The sequence below is a fragment of the Eleutherodactylus coqui genome, chromosome 4 (assembly GCF_035609145.1).
Source record: "Eleutherodactylus coqui strain aEleCoq1 chromosome 4, aEleCoq1.hap1, whole genome shotgun sequence".
Lineage (NCBI taxonomy): Eukaryota > Metazoa > Chordata > Amphibia > Anura > Eleutherodactylidae > Eleutherodactylus > Eleutherodactylus coqui.
In genome coordinates, this window is record NC_089840.1 from 189,402,885 (window position 1) to 189,430,619 (window position 27,735).

The following is a 27,735-nucleotide window of genomic DNA, read 5'->3' on the forward strand; positions in this document are numbered from 1 at the left end:
ATAAGAAATCCCTCTACTAATCATAGCAGTATTTCTTGCTTCATGGATCACCTGGATGAGTTTACTAGCTGGTGAATACGATGCTCTTTGTAACACATAGAGCATACAGTTATAACATTAAAACCAATGACAGATGAAGCAAATAGAATCATAGAATGGTAGAGTTGGAAGGGACCTCCAGGGTCTTTGGGTCCAACCCCCTGCTGGATTTACTAAATCATCCCAGATAGATATTTGTCCAGCCTTTATTTGAACACTTCCATTGAAGGAGAACTCACCACCTCCTGTGGTAACCTGTTAAATATCATTGATTAATAACTTATATAATGGCACATGTCAAGGGATGGGATATATTAGGCACCAGTGAACAGTAAGTTGTAGGAATGCATGTACTAGTTGTAGAAAAATGGTAAAGCATAAGGATATGAATGACAAGGGTCAAATTGGGATGGCTAGACGGTGGGGTCAGAGCATCTCCGAAATGTCAAGTCTTGTGGGGTGTTTCTGGTATTTAGTGGGTAGTATCTGTCAAAAGTGGTCCAGGGAAGAACAGGACAATTAATGAAATAATGCTTGAGTCATCAGCATCAAAGGTTCATCGGTGTACTTGGGGAGCAAAGCCTAACCTGTCTGATCCAATTGTACAAACATGTTCCGCAGCACAAATTGCTAATAAAAACTAAGGCTGGCAATAAAAAGGTGTAAAAACACACAGTGCATCACAGATGTTATATATGGGATTTTATAACTGTAGAACAATTAGAATGCCAATGCTGACCCTTGTCCACTGCCGAAAGTACCTACAATTAGCATCAGAACTGGACCATGGAGCAAGAAGATAGACTGGCCTTATGAATCATGTTCTCTTTTATATCATGTGGACACCCGGGTGCGTGTACGCCTCAGCACCAGAAAGCACCATGGGAAGAAGGCAAGCATGTAGAGGCAATGTTCTCATGAGAAAACCTTGAGTCCTGGCATTCATGTGGATGCTACTTTGATACATACTATACCTCCTATTAAAATATTTTTGCAGACCAAGTACATTCCTTCATGGCAGCAGTATTTCCTAATAGCAGTGGCCTCTTTATGCAGGATAATTCACTCTGCTACATTGCAAAAATTCTACCACAATTGTTTGAGGAACATGACAAAGAGTTTAAAGTGTTGATTTGGCATCAGAATTCCTCACATTTCACTCTGATCGAGCATCTCTGGGATGTGGAAGAAAATCAAGTTTGATCCACAGAGACCCCAACTCACGACTTTCAGTACTTAAAGGCTATGCTGCTAACATTTTACGCTACATACCACAAGACACCTTTAGAGGAGTCTATACCTCAAGAGCCTAGAGCTGTTTTGGCAGCACCAGAAGATATACACAATATAATATGGTTTTTTCTGTTATGGCTAAAAAAAAAAAACATTTGTGGCATACTACATTGGACTCCATATTAAAAAGACATTCTCCCCTAAAGCATTGTGGTAAAGTATTTTCACTAACTATTATTATAAAATGTACATTAATTTTAAGGCTAGTCATGGTAGGAGGTTTAAAAAAGCACTGATTTGTTTTTTTTTCTAAATTGAATTAATCTTATATTTTTACTAATATTTTACTGATTTCAGATTGAAGGGTTTTTCCTTTGAGGTCAAGTTATCACTTATCCACAGGATGTTGATCGGTGTGGGTCAGACTGCTGGGACGCCCATGTCATGGAATATAAAGTGTTAAGTTTCAGAATGCAATAAGTGTATGTTTCTTACCTTGTATTGGACGATTGACCCTTAAATAGAAGACTAAAACCTATGCTTTGTAGTGCCGGTAACTGGGATTTTAAGATAAGAAGTCAACAGACAAATTAAATAAGGCTAAGCTACGTTAACAGAGAAGACACACAACTATTGCAGAACTATTGTCTAATGCAACAGCAATATCCTGACTTAGGTAATTTCTATGTCCGAGACGGGCCTTAAGAGCTTTGAGACTATTTGGTAGATGTCAATAAGTCTTGTGATCAATAAGTATTTTCACCTTTGTAACAGTAAACTATGTAACACTAATCTTTGTACCAAGCAACATTTGGATACGCCCTCATCTTTCTGTATAAGAGTTGGCAATGTTCATAATAAAGTAGAATTTCCCTGAAATTCTTACTGGAGAAGTGTCTTGACATAACATGGAGTGATTTCATGCTATTGATAGATAATTGCTAGCAAATCTCCTCATCACGGGCTTCCATATCTACCAAATTGGCAGCTGGCAACGAGGTCATCAGATCGGTACCGGTGTGGTCCGATAACAGCCATGAATCCAGAGATCAGGGTTCTGGAGTGTCCCACAATGGATTTCGCACAAGCATATTGCAGCTCTATTCATTTCAGTGGGACCACCAGGGATAGCTAAGTTCAAGTGCTTCCCATCTCCTGTCTATGGGACCATACTGAGGCATAAAAGTTGCATCATGTTTTATCGGATACCATACTATAGACGTCTTCTCTGTAATATGGTGCTGTACAATGATACTACTCCATGAACGAGGCTCATGCAGAAGGCTACAGCTCTACAATCTCAATGAATCTGAAGTTACTACAAGCATGATGTTGGCCTTCCAAGACTTTTAATACATACTATCTGTGTCTTGGTGACACAGTAATGACGTACAATGCTTTACTTTATCAGCGCTGTTTTATATATGCATGTGAATATAAAATGTTAAGTATACACATCAAATGTAACAAAACTATATTCTTCTGCCTCCAATTTGTACATTCTCATATTTAGCGGAGATCTTCTCTCTCACAGTTAGACATCTAAAAAAAAAAACTATATTAAACAGAGCTTCCCATGCGATAAGTGCACATTCTTATATCATCTTTAAAGAGTTTTGTCATTAGAAACAATTCCAGTCCCCGAGCTGGGCCCTGCCTAAAATAACGAACAAGGGTATACCATGTCACCATCGGCACTCCTGGCTCATATGATGCCAGGAGTTTGGGGCCATGATGCTGCATCGTCTGATTGGCCACAGCGGTCATATGCTTCTACCTGGCCCATCTACCTGGAAGTCCCTGCCGATGCCAGCGTCGGCTGTCAATTGCGTCCTGAGGCCCCATGAGAGGTGAGTATGTTCTTGTTTATTATTTTAGGCAGGGGACGGGGTTTTGTTTTATTGAAGAAACGCCTTTAAACCGCATGAGGATAGTTTTACACAGCAGTCCTTATTTTAACCCCTTAAGGACCAAGCTGTTTTGGTAATAAAGGACCAATCAGTTTTTAGGGATCTTACCCATGTGTTTTTTTTTTCATGGAATATATTTTTCTTTATAATTTTTTTACAGTTTTTTAGTGGAGTAAAAAGCTAAAAAAATTTTTTTTTTTAAATGTATTTATTTTTTAAATTAGTATATTTACCCTAAAATATAGCATGGGAATAGGCTCCTCATTTTGTTTCTGTCATTTGATATATAATATGTATAGTTTAGGATTATAGACCACATATGACGACGGTTTTGGTTGACGTCGCGGTCAATTATTTTCTTTTTTATGTATATATTTTTATTTTATTCTGTAATTTTTTTAAAATTATTTTTGTCATCATTTTTTTACCATCTCTGTCCCCATGACATCATATAAGACCTCTGGGGGTCATTCATATATATTTTTTTTATTTGACACTTTTCTCCTGTAGCTGGGGCATCCATAACAGCAGTATCCATAGGAGCCTCAATTACAGGGAAAAACATCCCCCTGTAGTGACAATAGTCACTAACAGAGCTGATCAGGATCTGCTGGGACCCAGCAGCTCTGCTGTAACAGGGGGGACCTGGCAGTGATGTGATCGCCAGGTTACATATTGGAAGTAAGACTTTCCCTTTTTAGTACATGGTGCTTATTTAGCGCTATGTAGCTTAGAAAGGAGAAGGTAGAAGCGGATAAGAACCGCTTCTCCCCCAGGTCTCCGACTGTGTCTGACAGCTGAGGACCCTACCTGCTCCTGCTTTATTGCAGGAACAGAGGCTTTAATCCCGCACCATACATCTGCTATCAGCGGGATTAAATCTCAGGACCAAGCGATGTATATTTAAAAAACTACAACCACATCGAAAACTGCAACAGAAATGTCTGTGGTTTTGCAAATATGGTTTTTGATGTAGGTTTTACTGCACTCCAACTGCCCCATGTGAATACAGCCACAGTAAAAATAAATAACTGAGGGAGAATATCCTCCAAGTCCTCCCGTGGGCCACCACGTAATCTCTGATATTCTGTATACCAGCAATGTCATGCACACGGCTATAGATTTGCTGCATGCAGAAAGCCTCAATCTAATGAGAGGACATCCGATGGAGTTATTAAAGCTTAGAGTACTCATACTGTACAAGTGACAGATTTTCTAACTGTCCCATGTGGAATCTATCTTAGATGTTCTTTTCAAAGCACAGCATGCTCTAGGTATAACATTTTCTCTCAGGCTTTCTTCTAATAGGATTCCCTATAGGACTAAAAAAAGAGATGTTTGAAATGTAAGAAAAAAAATACCACCGAAACTCTTGTAAAAAGACAAAAAATGTTTGGTATTTTTTCCAAGCATTTAAAAATAGGGGGAAAAGTACGTTTAAAGAAGCCCTAAAAAAGGAAGAAAGCCCTAAAGAAAGTTTTATGTAGAATTAGCTAGGTACACACAATAATTTAATTTCTATGCAAAAACGTACCAGCAACACCAATACTCCTCAGAAGTGCCAACTTCCTCTGTTCCTTCCTCCTACATAAACTGTAAAAGACATTGCAGAATCATTTGCATGAATTAAGCAGTGTTGTCATACAAAGGTTAGTGCTCATGCACTTTACTGTATTTAGGCTCTGTACAACCTGCAAGTTATAGATCTGAAATATGGTGCCCATAAAAGTGCATAGGGATCTACAGTCTTGTTGTATGCCTTTGATCCCAATTTTGTGAATTCCATAGTATTGAGTTGTGGGACTTGTGTGCCTTCATACCACTTCCACGCACACATCTCTACTGTTTCATCAGGACTTAAAGGGGTTGTCCCGCGCCGAAACGGGTTTTTTTTAAAATTCAATAGGCCCCCCATTCGGCGCGAGACAAACCCGATGCATGTGTTAAAAAAAAAAACGTTTAGTACTTACCCGAATCCCCGCGCTGCGGCGACTTCTTACTTACCTTACTAAGATGGCTGCCGGGATCTTCACCCACGATGCACCGCGGGTCTTCTCCCATGGTGCACCGTGGGCTCTGTGCGGTCCATTGCCGATTCCAGCCTCCTGATTGGCTGGAATCGGCACACGTGACGGGGCGGAGCTACGAGGACCAGCTCTCCGGCACGAGCGGCCCCATTCACCAGGGAGAAGACCAGACTGCGCAAGCGCGTCTAATCGGGCGATTAGACGCTGAAATTAGACGGCACCATGGAGACGAGGACTCTAGCAACGGAACAGGTAAGTGAACAACTTCTGTATGGCTCATAATTAATGCACAATGTACATTACAAAGTGCATTAATATGGCCATACAGAAGTGTATAACCCCACTTGCTTTCGCGGGACAACCCCTTTAAGGTAAGTTCAGGCACAGAATTAATATGCAAATTACATTTGCAAGAAAAGGTAAGTGAACCCACCATTGTGATTTTGCCACCCTGAACAGAAAAGCCTGGTGCTTACCCTCTTTTTCACCAATCTTTTCTAAAACTCCCTTGTTTGCTTAAGAAAACTAGTTGTTCTGGAAAGGAGGTCCTATAAGGGTTCCCAAATCCCGGTAGCAAAGAGGATGGAAAACCGGGGCTGAGCCCGATAACAGACAAGTGGTCTGCCTCTATGGTGGGTTCACCCTTGTTGTCAAAGGTGCCTTTCTGAAAATGTATAAAAAAGTATTTGAATTACTAACCAAAGTCCGCAGAGAAGATGGAGAAGAGGACGCATGTTAAGAAAATGGTTTGTTTAAACATGCTTTAGGGCTATAATGATATTTGAGGTTTTTTTTGTTAGTGGGGTGGTCATTTTTGGATAACAATAAAAAACCTAAAAAAAAACTGTCCCATACTCGCCTTTCAAAGCCTTCGCCATGTCCATATTGATGGTTCCATGATCTACTGTTGGCCTTGTTTTGATCTGCAAGTGCTAAAACCCCCAGTGATCACTGACACAAAGAGACAGAAGCGCTCAGATGAGACCTGTGCCCCTTTCCCTCTGAAAGGCAAAAATAGCTGCTTACAAACTAATAGAAAGTCTATGAACATATTCACCTCTACTCTCCCTGGGGAGACCTAAGAGGAACCAATCACAGACAAGAAGGCACAGTGCTCAGCCACTCACATAAGCAATCAGTGGAGGTCTCTACTTGGACAGCCAAGATCAAAACTCTCAACAAGTCAAAAGTTTTCTGAAATGACAGTTGAACTTTATGCAGGGAACCACAAGCCCTGCTGGTCTGGGCACACGAGGAGGCAACCGTAAAGGCAATGTAGCAAAGTGGATTTAACTTTTTGCATTAGAAATGTATGCCAGTTACTTAAAATAATACAAGTTTAATTATAAACAAAGCATTAGGAGTAATCTCACTGTTGGCTGCACATAAGACTAATTAGAGGTGCATCCTGTTACAGTCTGACTGTGGATCCATGTAAATTACTTAGGTTTAAGTTAATTTCCTTCAGACAGTCTGAATTTCTATTATATTGCTAAATCTTCAGATAGTGACATGCTATTATACAGACAACTCTGGTAGCTTATAGAATATTAAAGGGATTGTCCAGGTTAGAAAACCATGGCTGCTTTCTTCCAAACACAGCATCACCCTTGTCTGTGAGTTGTATCTGGTATCGTAGCTCAGCTCCCATTCACTTTAAGGGTGGTCCTGTGCTTGGAAGAAAGCAGCCATTTTTTCCTAACCTTGGACAACCCCTTTAAGATGTGAGAATATACTTACTAAATACTAAAGCATGTGCTGCCAATCAATGTTAGAGCAACCACAAGCGTCACCACCAGAATAGAGCGAGGGTCACCAGCCATCATCTGCAACAAGTCCATTTTCTGGCATCTATTGCCAATGTAGCCCTTGAAACATCTAAGAAAGAACATACAGAACAGTACCCTAAAATTAGTGTACATTCATCTAAAGTTCTACAAGAGTTCTGCTTAATTGACACTTAAGAGGGTTTTCTGATTAAATCAGTTGTAAGTACCATACATTTCTGATCTATGAGTGATGACTGTCAACTTTTGGCATCCTTATACATGCTGTCAAAAAGGGGAACAGATCACAGCAAAGGAAGGGAGTTAAAACAAATAATTGTGGATTTTTATCTCATTCTGTATAGAAAAATGTTCACTTTTTCAGCAAATAGTTTAGAGTTTCCTGATTAGAGAATTAGTAATTAGAAAGTCAACAACTGCAGATGTAGTATTGCCATTTAAATGCTCATACACAGCACTTCTCTCCATTACTTCTTGTAATAGATAGTGGGGACCCTGACTTGGCACAGAATCCTGGATGTCAGGCAGCATTATGTCACCATCTTTTTGCAGTCCTCACTGAGAGCACCATAAGGTAGTAACAGTCACACTGATTGCAGTGATATCTCTGCTGTATAGATCTGCGTAGTAGTTTGGGAGAAACTTGCATTTAATTTGTAGCAGCAGGTGCAAAAGTAGTCCTACATACTCATGAGCTGCGGCTAGGCACAACCCCCCCACACTCCAGCCAATGATTGACAGCTCTCTCTCTGTGCACAGTAACAGGAAGACAGCAGTCAATCATTTGCTGGAGGGCAGGGTGTAGATAGCCTGCAGCTCACAAACATAGAGGACTACTTTAAGTAGTCCCCAATGTGCTGCTACTAATAAAATGCAAGTTTCTCCAGAACTACTGCACGATACTTACAGCAGACATATCACTGTAATCAGTGTGACTGTAACTACATTGTGCTATCCTCAAATAGGGGTGCACAAATAGGTGTATATTCGGTCAATGTGTTGTTTATGTATTCCCTGGAGAGTAAACGGACCCATTTATAAGCTATTAGGCTATGGTGAAGCTGGACATGGTGTCTAATAAATTCAAGGGGTTGGGTCGTACAGAGATGACATCACTGTACACATTGGTTTTATTTGCTAATACTGTCTAATAGTTAGACTGTTCAAACTTAAGGCCCTTTTACACACAATGATTATCGCTCAAAATTCGTGCAAACAAGCAGAAGTGAGCGATAGTCGTTCCGTGTAAACGCACGGCCGTCATGCACTATTCGTTCTCTAGTTGCTTATCGTTGAGTTTCAGCCTGCATAAAAATAGTCAGTAGTTCGCTTGCTTTTCGCTGTGTTTGAATGGCATCCGTTAAGTCTTTGAAAGACTTGAGGGGAGGGGTGATTGCTTGCCATGCTAAAACACAATGACTATTTATTTACTCATGTGGCAGAAGACAATGGCTTATCTTCACACTAATTAACCCCTTCCCGCCCCATGACATAAGGGTACATCATGGGAGGCGGGTACTTCCCGCAAAATGACGTACCCTTACGTCATGGGGATAGCGCGAGATCATAGCAGATCTCGTGCTATGCCGCAGCGGGAGCCGGCTGTCACTAGTAGCCGTCGTCCCGCTGCAACAGCGGGGAGCAACGGAGATGCGCTCCCCCCTGTTAACCCCTTCCCTGCCCCTCCCTCTGTGTCTCCAGCTGGCTCTCGCAATGTTATCGCGAGAGCCCGGCTGGTTGCTATGGCAACAGGACGCCGGATACCGGCGTCCTGTACTGCCATAGCCTATGATCGCTATAGTAAGCGATAAGGCATGGCAGGGAAGAAGCCCTGCCATGCATTATCGCAGCGATCTAAAGTACTACAGTAAAAGTCCCTCAGAGGGACACAAGTGTGGTAAAAAAAAAGAGAAAAATAAAGTTCAAAAAATAAAAATGTAAAAAAAAAAATGTTAAACCCTTTTCTCATGCTTTTTCTCATATTAGCATAAAAAAATTCAAAACCCCACATATTTGGTATCGACTAGAGATGAGCGAACGTACTCGGTAAGGGCGATTTCGCAATCGAGCACCGCGATTTTCGAGTACTTCACTACTCGGGTGAAAAGTACTCGGGTGCACTGTGGGTGAGCGGGGGGTTGCAGAGGGGAGTGGGGGGGAGAGGGAGAGAGAGAGGGCTCCCCCCTGTTCCCCGCTGCAATCCCCCGCCCCACAGCGCCCCCGAGTACTTTTCACCCGAGTAGTGAAGTACTCGAAAATCGCGGTGCTCGATTGCGAAATCGCCCTTACCGAGTACGTTCGCTCATCTCTAGACTATCGACGCGTCCGTAAAGATGCATACAATACATTGAACACGCTTTTTATCCTGCACGGCAAAAAGCGTAAAAAAATGCTAAAAAACTGAGGCAAAATGCTAATTTTTAGCATTTTGCCTCCCATAAAACGCAATAAAAGTGATAAAAAATGTATGTACCCCCAAATAGTTCCAATAAAAACTACAGCTTGTCTCGCAAAAAATAAGCCCTCACAGAGCTCCGTACATAGAAAAATAAAAAAGTTACAGGGACTTTGAATGCAGCGAGTTTAGAAAAAAAAAAAATTCCAAAAAAAGGGTTTTTATTGTGGAAAAGTGGAAAAACCTAAAAAAAATCTAAGAATTTGGGTATCGTTGTAACCGTACCGGCCCGCAGAAAAAGGTGTGTTGTATCATTTATGCTGCATAATTAACGCTTTAAAAAAAATCTATGGCAGAATTGATGCGTTTTCTCTCCCTACGATCATAAAAAAAATAATAAAAGTTTTACAATATAGTCTATGTACCCAAAAATGGTACAAAAAAAAACTACAGTTCGCCACGCAAAAAACAAGTCCTTATAAGGCCGCGTCGACGGAAAATGAAAAATGGAGATGGAAAAATACCAAAAATTGCTTGGTCCTAAACGCCAAAATAGGCCATGTCATTAAGGGGTTAAAAGTCTTCCAGCCAGAGATTTCTCCCATAAACACACGCCCACCTGAGCAAACAACATATACAGAGGTTACTTTAGCTAATGAGGGAAATGGAGAGGATTTCAAACGATAATCTGTATCTTTAAATGTTCAGCATTTTATTAAAAAAAGTGGTTAATTCGTTCAGTCGTTCGTTCAAATATTGGTGAACATAAAGGGGGTGCGGTCGCACCTGGACCCAGGAGCTCTAAGGGGCCCATAAAGTCTCTCTTCCCCATACTGCAAAGCAATACTATTCATCAAGCTTTATAGATGTGGGCCCAGTTCAAGATTTTGCACTGGGGCCCAGAAGCTTCAAAAGATAATCGTTGTGTGTAAATGGGGCTTTAGACAGTTTTAAAATGCACCAGATTTATCACAATAGCCAGGGAAGTAACTAGAGTGGGGCATATGCCCCGGGTTGAACAAGGAGAGGAGGTTCGGGATTGGGAGGTGGCTGGACAATGCTCATTCCTAACATTCCTTGACCTACAGCACAGCAGAATTGGCATTATCATGACAGAGAAGAGCGGCTGCCTCCATCTTTTGACACACACTGATGATGGTGCTCAGCACTCCTGGCAGATGACAAGCACCAGCCTCCTCGAACCCCACACAGAGCCTCAATACAGAGATAGGTGCTGTGCTCAGGGCAGCTGCTGCTTGTCACCAGCTAGGAGTGCTGAACACCATCAGCAGTTTAGTCTCTGTGTGTATAGAATGACGGAGCCAGCACATAGTCGCTTATGTGTGTGATTAGCTGCAGGTCAAGAGGAGGATATAACAGCTGCTGCTGATTGCGACAGGCTGGGGAAAGCTTTGCAAAACTGCTGGCTGCATTACTACTTGTTTACTACAAATGTTTGTTTACTTTAAAGGCCAGTACAGGTCATTCATAGAATCACAGAATGGTAGAGTTGGAGGGGGACCTCCAGGGTCGTCTGGTCCAACCCCCTGCTCAATGCAGGATCACTAAATCATTCAAGACAGATGTCTGTCCAGCCTTTGAAAACTTCCATTGAAGGAGAACTCACCACCTCCTGTGGTAACCTGTTCCACTCATTGATCACCCTCACTGTCAGAAAGTTTTTTCTAATATCTAATCTGTGTCTCCTCCCGTTCAGTTTCATCCCATTGCTTCTAGTCTTTCCTTGTGCAAATGAGAATGCGTCTGATCCCTCTGTGGTGTGACAACCCTCCAGATATTTGTGGACAGCTATTAAGTCTCCTCTCAGCCTTCTTTTTTTGCAAGCTAAACATTCCCAGATCCTTTAACCATTTCTTATAGGACATGATTTGCAGACCGCTCACAATCCTGGTAGCTCTTCTCTGAACTTACTCCAGTTTGTCTATGTTTTTTTTTTAAAGTGGGGTGCCCAGAACCGGACACAGTATTCCAGATGAGGTCTGACTAAGGAAAAGTAAAGGAAGATAACTACCTCTAGACTCTATGCTTCTCTAAGGCCCCCTGCACACGGGCGGAAATTCTATGGCGGGATTTCCCGCAGTATTCTCGCCCCTGCCCACCTGCATAGGATTGCATTACAAAACGCAATCCTATGAAGACGGCCGCGATTTGTGCGCGTGAAAATACACGCGGAAAACAAATCGCAGCATGCTCTATGTCTGTGCGGGTCTCGCAGAGGCACGCACAGAAATGTTACTCCTGGCACCCTGGCTCTGCTCTGTGCATGCGCCGGCTGGCCGGCAGCCGGCACATCAAAGAGCCTGAGCCGTGAGAGAAGGTGAGACCAGCACTGGTCCCTGCAGGGCCGCAGGTCAGGTCCCGCTGCAAGATTTCTCGCAGGGGATCCGACCCGGCCGTATGCAGGCAGCCTTATTACATCCCAGAATTGTGCTTGCCTTTTTTGCTGTTGTATCACATTGTTGACCCATGTTCAGTCTGTGATCTATTAGTGTAGCCTCACTTTCCAGCTATCCAATGACTATTGTGTTTCCAGTGCCTTAATTTTAAATAATACTAATAAAAGTTAAATTTTAGGGAATTTATTTTTTTAGTTTTGGTCCAATTCTGTGATTTGGTCTAATAATTGATATTGGACTGTCAGGCATTCTGTGATAGTGATCTATTAGTATACCCAAGCCTTTTTCACATGCTGCTGCTGCTTAGCCAAATTCCTCCCATTCTATATGTGCTTTTTTCATTTTTTTTGCCCAGATATAGGACTTTGCATTTCTCCTTGTTAAATACTATTCTGTTAGTTGCTGTCCACTGTTCAAGCATTTCTAGATCTTTTTGCATTCTTTCTCTGGCCCAACTGGGTACTAGAGCCTCTATGTCTGCCTGTATCACATATTGTATTCAAGCTAGAGGCAGTACAACAGAGTACTAGAGCCTCCATGCCCGCCTGTATCAAATCTTTTCTCCAAGTTAAGGTGGCCCAATAGGGTACTAGACCCTCCATGCCCGCCTGGTATCACATCTTGCATCCAAGTTAGAGGTGGCCTAACAGGGTACTAGAGCCTCCATGCGCGCCTGTATCACATCTTGTATCTAAGCTAGAGGTGGTACAACAGGGTACTAGAGCCTCCATGTACCCCTGTATCACATCTTGTATCCAAGCTAGAGTTGGTACAACAGGGTACTAGAGCCTCCATGCCCACCCATATTACATTGTGTATCCAAGCTTGCGGTGATAAAACAGGGTACTAGAGCCACCATGCCCCCTCATATCACATCTTGTATTCAAGCTAGAAATGGTACAGCAGGGTACTAGAGCCTCCATGTCCACCAGTATCACATCTTCCATCCAAGCTAGAAGTGGCCTAACAGGGGTACTAGAACCTCTATACCTGCTGTATCACATCTTGTATCCAAACTAGAGGTGGTACAGCAGGGTACTAGAACCTCCTTGCCTGTCCATAGCACATCTTGTATCCAAGCTAGAGGCGGTACAACAGGGTACTATAGCCTCCATTTGTACCGGTATCACATCTTCTCTCCAAGCTAGAGGCGACCTAACAGAGTACTAGAGTCTCTATGCCCACTGTATCACATCTTGTATCCAAGCTAGAGGTGGTACAACAGGATACTAGAGCCTCCATGCCTGTCCATATCACATCTTGCATTCAAGCTAGAGGCGGTACAACAGCGTACTAGAGCCTCCCTTCAAGGGGATCAGTTTTCCGCAATAAATTCTCCTTTTGCTCTGATATTGTAATCGATTACTTATATCAGCATTATAATTGCCCAAAGAAAGTTTCATTGCAGTCTGACAACTTCTAGGGGAGAGATTGATTGACAATGAGTGTATATTAGATGCATGTAAGTTGAGGTTACAAACTTAGATTCCATACTATGTAACCATTTGTTTATACTTACATACAAGTGGCTGTCCATTCTGATATCATGAACCGGCATGTACCGTGGAAACAAAAATGAGTATATGCATCTGGACATTCGGCAAATAAAACTTCAGGTGATGCAGTTGCCACAAAGTAAGCTGTAAAATTTAGAAACAGCTTTAGAAATGTGAATACAATTTAATAGTCTAGAAACATAAAACTAATGTGTAGGTAACAAGGATGGGTGGAACATTTGGCCGGGTTATATTTCTCCATTGCTTACCTTGTAATGTAAGCTGCTGGTTATAATTGTGATAGAATCTAAACCTGTCATTTGTAATAAGAGCGTACACCTCTAAATAGTGAATATACGAGATTAGAGCATTAAAACCATACAATCCCTTTGTAGCATTTCAGAACTATGGTAGATTGCAGAGCCAATATTCCCTCATCCGCATTCCATCAAGGCTACTTGCAGTTTATTGTTCCAGCTAAACTACTGAGATGTCTCATTAGAAAAGGATAGCTTCAATTAAAGGGATGTTATAAGCTTGAAAACATGGTTGCTTTCTGAGAAACCGAGTGACCCACATCCATTGGAAGGAAAGGAAAGGGAATGGAGGAAAGGATGGGAAGTAAAAAAGAAAAGGTAAAGAAGAGAAGGAAAAGAAAGGGAAGGAAGGAAAGGGAATTAAGGAAGAAAAGGAAAGGGAAGAGAAGGCAGGAAGGAAGGGAAAGGGAAGGAAAGAAAGAAAGATAAGCAAGGACAGGAAAGGGAAGAAAGGACATGAGGAAAGGAAGGAAAGGAAAGCAAAGGGAAGGAAAGGCAAGCAAAGGAAGAAGGAAGCAAAGAAAGGAAAAAAGGAAGGAAAGAAAAAGAAGGAAAGGAAGTATGTTTTTTTCTAATAACTACATTAATAGAGGGCGCAGGAAAATTTAAAATCTCCTTGCTCCCGTCTACCAATGGTAGCCGAGAGCCAGGAGCAGTAGCCGGTGGCCTCGTTGAGCGGTCCCCAGTCACGTGATAAAAAGGTAGCCATCTACCTTAGGCGGGTCTCACTCGTGTGCATAAGAATTCCAGATTCCTCATGCGTTTGATCCATCAGAATTGCCGATCTGCTAAAGCAGCGGGCACCATTGTTGAATTCAGACAGCTAAATACGGAATTTCAAAGAAAAGTCAGACGAGACAAGCAGTGCTACTGGAACGACCAATGCGCGAAACTGGAAGAAGCAAACCAGCAAGGCCACGCCCGAGCTATCTTCACCCAGGTGAAGCAGACCCAGGTACCGTTTGCACCACGCAAAGCAGCAATCATCAAAGACCAGGATGGCAAATTATTGTAAGAAGAAAATCAAGCGTAGGTGACAGAATATACAGCAGAGCTGTATGCAGGCGATCAAACAGACAACTTGTTGGATCACGTAATACAAGAATTTAGCTTACCTCATTTTTTACTCTTGCACTCGTCCTGTGTCGGCAAGGTTTCACCTGCTCCAGCCACACCGCTGAGTCCCAGCGGTACTTTAATATATAAAATTCAGACCAAAGGAGCTGGTAGCTTTGTGAAAAAAGTTCCTCGTTCATTATTAACTCCGTGCCATACAATACAGGATAAAACTAGAAAGAATGCGTGTGTAGGATCTGTGTAGGATCAAAATGCGTTCTTCCTACTTTTATCCTGTATTGTATGGCACGAAGTTAATAAAGACAAGGAATGTTTTTTTTACAAAGCTATTAGCTCCTTTGGTCTGAATTTCATACGTCGGATCACATACATCAGGTAGAACAAGAACCGGGCATTCTGGAAGTCATATGGGCCCTGAAACAACTACTAAACAGGAAAGCTCCGGGCATTGATCACTTACCAGCCGAACTGTTCAAACCAATGTCAGTCAAGATCCCAACCGACCAATATCAAAAGATCTGGAGCTCCAAATCGTGGCCCAAAGACTGGACAAGATGTGTCTTTGTCACACTTCCAAAAAAAGGATGATGCTCAAGAATGCTCCAATTACCGCCCCATCGCTCTCATACCCCACGCAAGCAAAATTCTTTTAAAGATCATACAAAAACGCATCGCGGCAATTATTGAATGGGTACTGCTGGACGGTCAAGCTGGCTTCCGCAAAGGACATGGTACCAGAGACCAAATTGTGAACCTGCGCTGGATCATGGAGAAGGCCCAGGAGTATCAAAAGAAAATATACATGTATTGTATTTTCCGATGTATAAGACGACCCCCAACTGTCAACTTATACACCGGGAATACGCTGTAGAAAAAAAAATTAATACTCACATCCCGCGGCGCTGCTGCAGGCTGCTGCTCCCTCCTCCACGCCGACAGAGCACTGCTTTCTGGAAGCGGGGCTTGAACGCCCTGCCTCCAGAAAGCTAATACTCTAACTGGCTAACTCAGCATGGCGTTAGCCAATGAAAGCCGGCACTGTGTTAACCAATCACAGCCATTCAATAATGTCATTGAATGGCTGTGATTGGTTAACCCAGCGCCGGCTTTCATTGGCTGATGCCACACTGAGATAGCCAATGAGAGCATTAGCTTTCTGTAGGCGGGGCATTCAGTGCTCTGTCGGCGTGAAGGAGGAAGCGGCAGCCTGCAGCAGCGCCGCGGGATGTGAGTTATGATTTTTTTTCCTACAGCATATTCCTGGCGTATAAGACGACCCCCGACTTTGGAGAAGATTTTCCCGGGTTAAAAAGTCATCTTATACGCCGGAAAATATGGTATTTCATTTACTACAGCAAAGCTTTTGACTGTGTCGAAATGACAAGCTTTGGAAGTGTCTGAAGTAAATGGGCGTCCAGAACATATCGAACAGCTTATAAGGTCACTTTACAACAACCAAGAAGCAACAGTCAGGACATCTTATGGAAACACGGATTGCTTCGGAATCGAGAAAGGCGTACGGTAAGGCTGTATTCTATCACCAGTCCTTTTCAATCTTTAGGCAGAAATGATCATAAAGTGATGTCATTTGGACGACTTAGAATCGGTGGCAGAAATGTCAACAACCTCCGATATGCAGATGACACCACCCTGCTTGTGGAAAGTGAAAGAAACCTGGAATACCTTATCCAACGAGTGCAAAAGGAAAGTGAACACATAGAACTGTACTTCAACAGCAAGAAAACAAAAGTCATGACCAAAGTAGGCAACGGACAGTGAACAAAAAAATTAACAACGAAGAAGTCGAGACGGTCCAAGATTTCATCTTCCTTAGACCCAAAATTTATTGCAACAGGCAATCTGGACCTGAGATCAAGAGACAGATTACACTTGATGGGATCGCAATGCAAGGAATGGAAAAGATGTGGAAAAGCAAGGATATTAGCATTACAACAAAAACCAGACTGGTCAATGCAATCGTCTTTCCCATAACGGCGTATGGTTGCAAAAGTTGGACGCTCAGGAAAATAGACAGATGAAAATTGATGCGCTTGAACTATGGTGCTGGAGGAGAATGCTACGGATACCTTGGACTGACATGACAACGAACAAGGTAGTGTTAGATCGCGTCAAACCGAAAATATCACTAGAGGGCAAAATCATCAAACTGCGGCTCTTTTTTTGGACATGTGATGTGCGCTAACTCACTGGAAACAGTATTGATGCTTGGCAAAGTCAGTGAAAAGAGATCAGGACGACAAAGAACAAGATGGCTAGATACAATCAAGGCCACCCCCAACATTTCAATTGCTAAACTGAAAGAAGCCGTGAAAGACAGAAATGCGTGCTGAACATTGATCCATGAAGTTACCGAGGGTCAGTTGCGATACGTGGATCAATCAAATGCATTGGATTATACAATTCCGCTCACATTAGTGGGGTCGAAATTACGTAATCCACTTGCAGAAAATGGAACACAGCATGTTCTATTTTACCGCGGATATCCGTGACATAGAGGGTCGCAGATATACCCGCAGCTCATATGCAACTAAATTGTGTACGGGCTGCGGGTATCTGCATAATCGCTAAGCGACTGCGCAGGAAATATAAACAAAAAAAGGTGTACTGCACATGACCGCCTGTGTGAGTACGCAGTTATGCCCAGTACATTACATGGCCGAATGCAGGGCCACAGCCGGGCTCACAGCTGGGATCCGCTGTGGGCCTTCGCAAGCGGATTCCACATATGGCCGTGTGAGCCCGGCGTTATTCAGACTACTACCTGTGATGCCTACGTAATTTACATGAAGTCCCTGAGAATACTCACTCACCTTCCTGCTGCGTCAGGAGCAGCTTGTTGAGCGCTTTCTGCGTGAGACCGCTGTACCTCAGCTAGCTTACAAAGCCTCACAAAGCACCACTTTTTAAACCCCATCCCTGCCACTGAGGTCAAGAAATACCCCCCAAAAAAGCATGGGAGGTGGAGGGATACCCGCTTTTATTGCCCCATGTGCCCATCCCAACCAGGTCCACGTAATTACCCCTGTTTTCAGACATTCCACACAGTTTTACATTATTACTTTTATCTAAGATTTGGGGAATGCCAAAAAGGGGGGAGGTGGGGGATTTTTTTTACAGAGTCAATTTTGTTTCTTCACAATGGAGCAATGGGGCCTGGAATTTATTTAGCCATCGGCTGCTCCTTTTGGGTTCAGGCCCCATTGTGCATACAAACATAAGATTAAGGCCACAATGGGTATGTTTCTGAACACAGGAGAAACAGGGGGATCCATTTTGGGGTGCAAATAAAAAACTGTCTTTAAAATGACATATTTGCAAAAATATAAAAAAATTTATGTTCTCTAAATTGCATTAACTCCTGAAAAGAAACGGTGGGATCAAAATACTCATGACCCCCCTCAGTGAATACATTAAGATGTGTATTTATTAAAATGGGGTCATTTGTTGGGGTATCTATCATTCTGACACTTATGAGCCTTTGCAATTTTGGCTTGGTGTAGGAGAACAGAATGTTCCTCAAAATGTCAATAATTAATGTTAAATTTGTACGTCTCCTAAATGGCTAAAAAAAAGAACTAAAGTTGTTTCCAGTGTGCTTCCAGAATAAAGTACACAGAAGGAAATATATCTTATCAAAAATTTGTACAGTATATTTGCACATATTTGACATATTATGGTTGAAAATGTGAAAAAAAATGACCATGTTTTTCAAAATGTTCCCAATTTAGGTGCTTTTAATAAATATACATAAGTTCTATCGGTCTATTTTTACCACCTAAATGAAGTACAATATGTAGCGAAAAAACAATGTCAGAATCACTTGGATATGCAAAATCTTTATGGAGTTATTCTATGTTAAAGTGACACGTCAGATTTCCAAAATTTGATCTGGTCATTAAGGCGCAAACAGACTTGGTCTGGACTGTCAATGTGTACAGAGCAGGAAGCAGATAGCTCTGTACACATTGCACTAGTCCGGGTTGGTAATGCAGGCACTCTTCCCACTGAAATCAATCCAGAGGATAGGTCATCAGTGTATAGAGGTGGGCTATACCATTAAGTTTATCCTGTTAATTACCATCATCTATGGCAATGGTAATTTTTCACTAAATTAATTATTATTCTGAAAACTGACAATTTATTGATTCATTTTAGTGAGTGGCGAGCATGAAGGCCAAAATTCCCTGCTTCCAGATTAGAAATCCTAACAAAACTATAGACATCAAGATTAGTGATCAGGGCTTGCAGTACGATCATTCGTTCTACAGTTATGGCATGGTTATGCCTTTTAACGTACTAGATTGTATTTATTTGAAGCTAAATAGATACTCTACCTGCAATAGCAAAAATGACTCTTCCAAGCATCTTTGACATGCAGTCCTATTCTCTGTATAACCTAAGTGATAAGCAGATGGTGTTCAGGTTTTAGCAAATGCAGCTTATTTCATAACAAACAGTTGTGTACTTTTATAATCTACCTTATATTGATGCCTTGTAGGTGCTCTGCTTGTTGTCGTTGAATGGGAACCCATAGTTTACTTCTAGAGGGTGACAATCTGTGCTGGTCATGTGGTGATTACATGGGTGAATATCTTGTTAAAGGGAATCTGTCACTCTGTTTCACTCTTCTAAACCCTTTGTGTTTACTGGCCATGAAAATTCCTTTACCATATACTGATTCAGTCTGAAGTGGCCAGTGGACATAACCGAGCCATTCTAGTTGCCTAGTGTCTCCTTTATAACCTATTCCCTTTCCCTTTGATCGATGTGGATGGTGTTCCCTACCTTATCCACAAGCCTGTGAATACGCTAATGTCCCGGAAGTCAGAGCGTGATCGGACCTTCCCTTTTGAGGACAAACTTAGGCTACTCTGTGAATTTGCCAATACTGCACTGGCTTTCAGAATATTGGTATCTTCAGAGGCCTGTAATAGAAACATATATCAATGAAAAAGATATACCAAAGCCAAAAGTAGAACAACTGTCACAGAACTGGATCGAATGGAAAAATAAAACATAACCTTTAATACAGATTTTTAAAAAGGCACATGACCACCATCAACACAGTTGAATCAACTAAGAACCAGAGTCCAAAACAATGGGGCAGCTAATAACACTGAGCTCACCCTATCATTACCCTATTCTGTACATCCCTAGTAAGGGAGTAATCGCCCTGAAAAGGACAACCCTGTGCTCCAACCATCTAAAGAGCCATAATAAAGCCTCACTAATAAGCCACCAACAATTGTTTTCATGGCAGCTATAAGCCTTTCTAAAATGTTATGATTTATTTTTCCATTCCCCGTCCAATCCTGTGATAGCTGTAACAGAACCATGTTTAGAATGCTTTCATAATGACTGATATAGTGCTGCAAAAGGATGAAACCCGGTGACAAGATCGCTGTAAGGTACGAACACCTTCAATAGCTGTCAGACGAGTCTTGAGCTGCAGGCTATTTATCACGACTCTCCCAAACACACAAACATACGGATCAGATGAGCGTTCCTGTGGTTTACTTGGGAAGAGTGGAAAAGCAGCAGCCAGACTTGTCTCTAGGGGAGCTAAAGGAATTGGACATTTAAATTCCTCATGCGTTCTCCCTTTCTTTGATATCATCTGTTGTTGGTGAAGCCGATAACCTCCCATACACAGACAAGAGTAATTTGGTCCTGCAGAACACGTGGGTCTCGGACGGCTGCGGTCTAATGTGTAGGAGGACCTCTACTCTAGAGCCATCAGGGCTCTCTCTTTTCTTGAACAGTACACCGCTGTAATCATCACACAACCACAACAGATAAGTAAAACGGAGGGTTCCTGTAATAAGAACTAGCACAGACTTTGCAAAGCTTGAGCTCACTTGCTGAAAGTACCAACCCCCGTTAGGAGGCCCTCTAATGTGGATTTGTTTGAATATTTCATGATACGCTCTTTTCTTTATTCATACATAACGTATTAATATTTCACAGTGTTTCGACAGAGGTTATTGGAGCTGCTCATTTCCCAAATACAAAGACTGTAGTTATCTAATAGGCATTAAGCTGCAATACTCTGCAGCTTCCCGACAAAATGTCTTTATACAAGAACATCCAAACTGAGTGGGTCATCGGCAGAAAAAACCCTTTGTTCTTCAACTTGGCATCCCAAATAATAAAGAAGTACGTAGAGCAAAAATAAATAGGAAATGCGCAGATAAAAAGCCATATACCTTACTGAAACCACAACGAATGTAAAATCGTGTACACAGCAAGCCCACGTAGTGATCCCTAACAAGACCAACTATAAGGCTGCCTTCACACGGGCGAGAAACTTACACAAGATTTGTGCATTGTGAGATGCACAAGTCTCGCACAGGTAGAAACCCCATTCTTCTGAATGGGGTCATACATATGCGTAATGTTTTCCTGCATGGGACCGCGATGCGATGCAGGAAACTAATCGCGACATGTTCTATCTTCCTGCGTGCTCTCGCATCGCAGCGCCCGTTGTTCTCAAAGGGTGCAGCGGCAACATCACACGATGTGCTAGGTGCACACGATTCGAGTCCTCCCATTGAAAACAATGGGAGAAACTCTGCGATCTTCTGCCGTGGCTGTCAAGGTAATTGTCAAGCTAAACAAGGTGATTGTAATGGCCTCTGCTTGCAGCTTCCTTCACCTCTACCTCCAGCCAGTCGTGGCCAATGATGTCCCGTGTTGTTTGTATGGCAGATGGCGTGATGCTCCTGCTACTGTCAGTGCCCCTGCAGGGTGGGCAGGTGCGGTGCGGCCAACTCTCCTCTTACAAGACCATCGAGTACACTTACATCCCCGGACTCAGTCCATAAGCTTAGCTCATAGGGGTAAAAGAGGATGATAGATTCCCTTTAATATACATAAGTGTAAAAATGGGAAACCGCACTCATACGCAAATACTTTGGGGCTCACTTTAGAGTACAGGAAACTACAGAATACAGATGGGGGTGAATAATGTGGTTTCGCCCCCTCACATCACCTGACGCTACCCATCAATCATCCTAATTATTTTACTATCATTATATTATGTTCCAATTTCCTAATTATTACTTTTATGTGTTTGGGTGACATTATTCTATTATGTGCCACAACTAATATTACCTGACTTGTGTCAATAGCACGGTACTTTCCATCTTTTTTCATTTAGCTGATATATTAAGGCTGCCTGCACACGGGTGGGTCGGACGCCGCAGCGGAGTTCGGCCCAGTGCCCCCAGCTTACCTCTCCACCGTCTTCTCCTCTGCTGCTGATGTGCTGGCCGATGCACATGTGCAGTACAGAGGACGTCGCTGTCGTGATTATCCGACTGCTGTGACCATTCTGCAATGATGATTGAAGAATGGCTGCAGCACGGACAACTTCCATTGACTTCAAGGGAAGCCAGCTATGCCTAGCCAGCACAAAATCGCAACCTGCTATGATTTGTCACCCGCGACCAGAAAATCGCAAACGAAAGGAAATCACGATTTGCCATAGCATGCTATGGGCTGGATTTGCTGCAGAATCCAGAGGCGGAATCCCGCTCCAGATTTCACAAATCCGCCCGTGTGCGGGAGGCATTAATATAGAAATATTTTGGGGAATAGGCTTCACACCTTCCTGCATATTATACAGAATGGACCTTATGGTGACACCATGTTAGTATGATGTCCATGTTGTATTGTTTTTAGTCATTTAATATTTGAGATCTTGCACGTATACTAATACAAAATATATTTTGAAGCCTTGTTATGTTATATTGGTGTATGACTTGTTTTCCTCTCTCTTTTTCAATTTATTAGTCTGGCAATAGTCAGATCACCTCCTCATTTTTTAGAGGTCCATTGGGCAGAGCTATCAGTGATTGACAGCTGTGTATGACTGTACATACAGGAGTAGCTGCCAGTCACTGATAGCGCCACCCACCGGACTGTTCAGCTCAGGATAAGCAGAGATATAAACGAATACAAGACAAGTTCTACTGAATCTTTGCCCATGAAACTACAGCATTTCCTTGAAAATAAGACATGGGATGTCTTATACTCCCCTAGCAGGTGCCGTCTGGGTTCCTACCGCTGGTTACTGCAGTTTTGGCAGGCTTGGTTGCAGTTTTCAGTGCCAATAGAATATCGTTTGCTGATAACAGGGTTTGTAAACCCCGCCTCCAGCAAGCAATTGCTCTGATTGGTTCTTGAGCACCATGGCTCAGCCAATCACTCCAGCGCTCAATGAACCAATCACAGCCATTCATTGAATGCCTTCATTCACAGTAAGAACAGTTCATCATTTAGTTTTCTGCGTGCAGAAACTGAATGACTGAACAACTCTTGTTCGGTTGCTGCATGCATTTATACCGGGCAATATCGTTCAGAATCCCGTGGGAGCACTGAAATTTGGATGATTTAGGGCGCCCACCCACTGGCGATTTTTTTTTCTTTGCGTTTTGCGTTTTTTCTCAAGAGCAATTAGAATTGAATGTACTCCTGTCCACTGGCGTTTTTTTTTGCGTTGCGTTGCGATTTTTAACATAGGAACTGTCAGTTGCATATGTGTCCTTATTTTTCTCCTAATGCACCCATGAAAGTCAATGGAAATTAATGGAAAAGCCGCGAAAACGCCGCGAAAACGTGGCAAAAAACGCCGCGGAAAACGCGGGAAAAACGCCGCGAAAACGCTGCGTTTTTCACGCACGAAAATCGCAAACGCCAGTGGGTGGGCGCCCTTAGAACGATAATCATCCACTGTAAATGGCTCTTAAGTACTTATCAATCCACAAATTACTTGTTAAGGTTGTGCATCTGGGACCTGTGGTTCTACAGGCTTCCTTGTGCACACCTTCACAGGTAGGGGTTAATTGAGCTGGCTGGATGTGATATTCTCCACCAGCCAATCCCCCTTGTCTGCTGCAGATAAATACCAGTAAACTGTGATGAGAGATTGCTGGTCATTTTAGTTCTTCACTGTTAATCCCACTCAGAGCTGGTGTTTGCATGCTTGTCTGTAGGGTCCCTCTCTATTCCCCTGAAGACGATCTGGGCAGCTGCTGTCCCTCTTCTCCTTGCGTTCTGGGCTGCGTGCATTGTGTAGTGTGTGGTACGGTGACCACAAAGGTGCAGGCGGCCTGCAGGCTTCTCCCTACCACTAGGCAGGTGCGGCCTCCGGATGTCTTATGTGTGCGTGTCAGATGGGTGATGGATGACACTGTTCCATATGTCAGCATGGCGGCTGACTCTCTATTCTCCTGGTGTGAGGACACTTGCACTACTGTGTTTCCCCGAAAATAAGACACTGTCTCACATTATTTTTTGCCCCAAAAAGGGCACAGTGTCTTATTTTCGGGGGGGGGGGGGGGGGAGGGTTATACTTACTTGGTCCGCGGCGTGCCGATGGTCTCCGGCAGCTGAGCAGGCAGACAGGGAGGACTCAGCTGCTTGCCTCAGCGCCGCCGGAGACCATCAGGACGCCGCAGACCAGGTGAGTATTGATTTTTTTTAGTTGTGGGGCACCTCAGCTAGGTCCTATTTTTAGTGGGGGCTTTATATTTCAAGCCTCCCCCGAAAACCTGATAGGTCCTACTATCGGGGTAGGACCTATTTTGGGGAAAACACGGTAGCTATGGTTGTCCATCCGTATGCATGTGAGCTCTGGGTGGGGTTCCCGTTATATGTTGTATGCACAACCTGGTATGTTGATGTGGCAGTGATATGTAGTGTGTCTGTGCAGGTAGCCCAACATGTGCTTTATGTGCAGTCCTGTTCTGTGTTCTATGTGTAACCTGGTATATTGGTGTGAACAGTGACATGTGTGGTATGTCTGTGCAGGGGGTCAGACATGAGGTGTGAACTGTCCTGCTTTATGTGGTATGTGTTACACTGTTTGTTGGTGTGAACAGTGACGTGTGTTATGTCTGTGCAGGGTCTCCAGACATGTGCTCCATGTGCAGTCCTGTTCTGTGTTCAGTTTGTGTGAACAGTGTTGTGTCGTTCCTGATCAGGGATAGCCGCATCCCAGATGAAGACAATGGGGCCAACCTTATCAGGACTACCCTGCTTTTAGGCAGGGGTTCCCCACTTTCCCTGATTAGTAAGGGGCAAGGGTCCTTCCATCTATGCCTGGAGAGGTGCAATTGGTCTATACCACACTGTGTGAGTGATTGCGGTTTTAAATGGACACGCTTGTGTCCGTTCTGAGGAGTGGCACTTTAGTGCGCCCAGTGGACGTAACATTACTTTACTTCACCCTGCACATTTATGTGTGTCAGACATTTCTTGCACCTTGATCTACAAGTGGGAGTGTCTAAGAAAGGGGTGTGGCATGGTAGGGAGAGGAGTAGCCTGAGATGTGACATAATATTGGTGCAAAGGAAGTTAAGCCAGTAGTGGTGTAAATTTAAGGCAGGATTAGTAAGTCTGTCCCGTTTTCCTAATGATGGGTTTGCCTTGAGCACCCAACGGGAGGGGCTCAGCACACGGCTGGAAGAACCTGCTCAGTAGACTGCAGTAACCACACAAGACGTCTCACCACATTACTGCTCAGGAAAACAATGCAGCATTGTTCTCATATACACGCTGACATCTGGCTTCATGGACTCACAGCAGCATTTCTATGGGAAAAAACCACAAACTCCTTCTCACTCCGTGTAAATTAAGTTTAGGATTAGGCTTTATTTTGGTCTTTAAATGGATTATCTTTAGGATGGACCACACGTGTCAATCCGGCCCGCCACCGCATTTTACGTGGCTGTTGGACATGCAGCCCAGCCTGTTGCTCCAGTCCGGTGGTGCAGACTCTGTAGCCACTGCTCTCTTCCCACCGGTGTCTGCTTGTGCCGTCCTGTACGCAATGTGGACAATGAGGGGAGAGGTCAGCGGTCACAGACTTAGGCCGGCTGCACACGGACGTGACGGGCTCCGCCGCGGAATATTCCGTGGCGAAGCCCGCCACGGCGCCCCCCCAGAGACCCCATACTTACCAGCGGATCCGGCGTCCTGGGTCCCGCATGACACTTCGGCGTGACGCGCCGCAGTGTTGTGTGACACGCCAGCCACGTCACAAAACACGCCCACAGCGTCACATGACCCGACCGGCCGTGTCATATGACGCGCTGGCGGTGGGCGGAGAGGCGATTTCACGCTATCTTCCGCTGTGCTGCAGCGGAAGATAGCGTGAGCGGACGGCTTCCATTGACTGCAATGGAAGCCGGCCGCGCGTACACCCACGGCAAATAGAGCATGCCGCGGGTGAGGACGGGAGATTCCGCGGTGCGGAATTCCGCGATGGAATTCCGCACCGTGAGCATTGAGCTATTAGGTTCAATAGAACCTAATAGCTGCGGGCAACGCGGCGGATTTTCGCTGCATATTACGCAGCGGAAATCCGTCCGTGGGAAGGAGGCCTTAGCGGCGGCTGCAAGTTAGGTGATTGGAATGCCTGTAGGGATGCTGCCCGGCCAGAGGCCAGTAGGGGGTTCACAATTACTACTGCGACTACTATGGGGGTCCTTTATTACTACTGGGGCCAATATAGGGGACATTATTACTACTAGGGCCACCAATATAGGGGACACTTGATACTGGTGCCACTATTAGGGGGTCACTACTACTACTGGGGCTACTATTATTACTTGGGTAACTATGTGGGTCACTATGATTACTGGGGAAGTGAAAGAAAAATAGCTCAAGGCACAACAACTCCAAAAAATGGGGATGATGGTACGATAAGAAGATTTCATTATATGAGGAGTATAGCCAACAGAAAAAATATTTTTTGAGGAAAAGCCTCTTCTCCAGTAAATTCTGGGACATAACATGCTGGGTGGCTACGGTGAGCATTTAAATTGCCATGCCAGCATGGCTGACAGGAACGTTGTAGCTCCTGGTTTCTGAAATGTAGGTATGGAGGTCACCTATTACTGCAGCCATGAATTTGAATTCAATGAATTGTCAAGCGCTGCCTGTGATTGGCTGAGCGCTCAGCCAATCAGATACAGCTCTTTCAGCAGACAGAGATTTAAAATCCCCACCTGATTAAAGAACTTCAGAGCAGTGCAGGGAGAACAAGCGGCTACACGCGGCTGAGCCCTGGCAGCGGCGGAGAGGTGAGTATATATATTTTTTATATTTTTACTACTATATAGGTCTACTTACTACTATACAGGTCTACTTACTACTATATAGGTCTACTTACTACTATACAGGTCTACTTACTACTATATAGGTCTACTTACTACTATATACGTCTACTTACTACTATATATGTCTACTTACTACTGTATAGGTCTACTTACTACTATATATGTCTACTCACAACTATATAGGTCTACTTACTACTATATAGGTCTACTTACTACTATATAGGTCTACTTACTACTGTATAGGTCTACTTACTACTATATATGTCTACTTACTACTATATATGTCTACTCAAAACTATATAGGTCTACTTACTACTATATATGTCTACTCACAACTATATAGGTCTACTTACTACTATATAGGTCTACTTACTACTATATATGTCTACTCACAACTATATAGGTCTACTTACTACTATATAGGTCTACTTACTACTATATACGTCTACTTACTACTATATATGTCTACTTACTACTGTATAGGTCTACTTACTACTATATATGTCTACTCACAACTATATAGGTCTACTTACTACTATATAGGTCTACTTACTACTATATAGGTCTACTTACTACTGTATAGGTCTACTTACTACTATATAGGTCTACTTACTACTATATATGTCTACTCACAACTATATAGGTCTACTTACTACTATATAGGTCTACTTACTACTGTATAGGTCTACTTACTACTATATATGTCTACTCACAACTATATAGGTCTACTTACTACTATATAGGTCTACTTACTACTATATAGGTCTACTCACAACTATATAGGTCTACTTACTACTGTATAGGTCTACTCACAACTATATAGGTCTACTTACTACTATATAGGTCTACTTACTACTATATAGGTCTACTTACTACTGTATAGGTCTACTT

General features: G+C 43.1%; 1 protein-coding gene across 1 annotated transcript; it reads right to left on the minus strand.

The window, feature by feature from the left end:
• Positions 1–2,755: 2,755 nt before the first annotated feature.
• Positions 2,756–19,106, minus strand: LOC136624822 (protransforming growth factor alpha-like). Its single transcript, XM_066598748.1, has 5 exons — positions 19,054–19,106; positions 13,328–13,448; positions 6,950–7,087; positions 4,717–4,775; positions 2,756–2,814 (listed from the first exon to the last, which is right to left on the minus strand). The coding sequence occupies exons 1-5, from the start codon at positions 19,091–19,093 to the stop codon at positions 2,807–2,809; spliced, it is 366 nt and encodes a 121-aa protein (XP_066454845.1). The 5' UTR covers positions 19,094–19,106; the 3' UTR covers positions 2,756–2,806.
• Between the last annotated feature and the right edge of the window lie 8,629 nt (positions 19,107–27,735).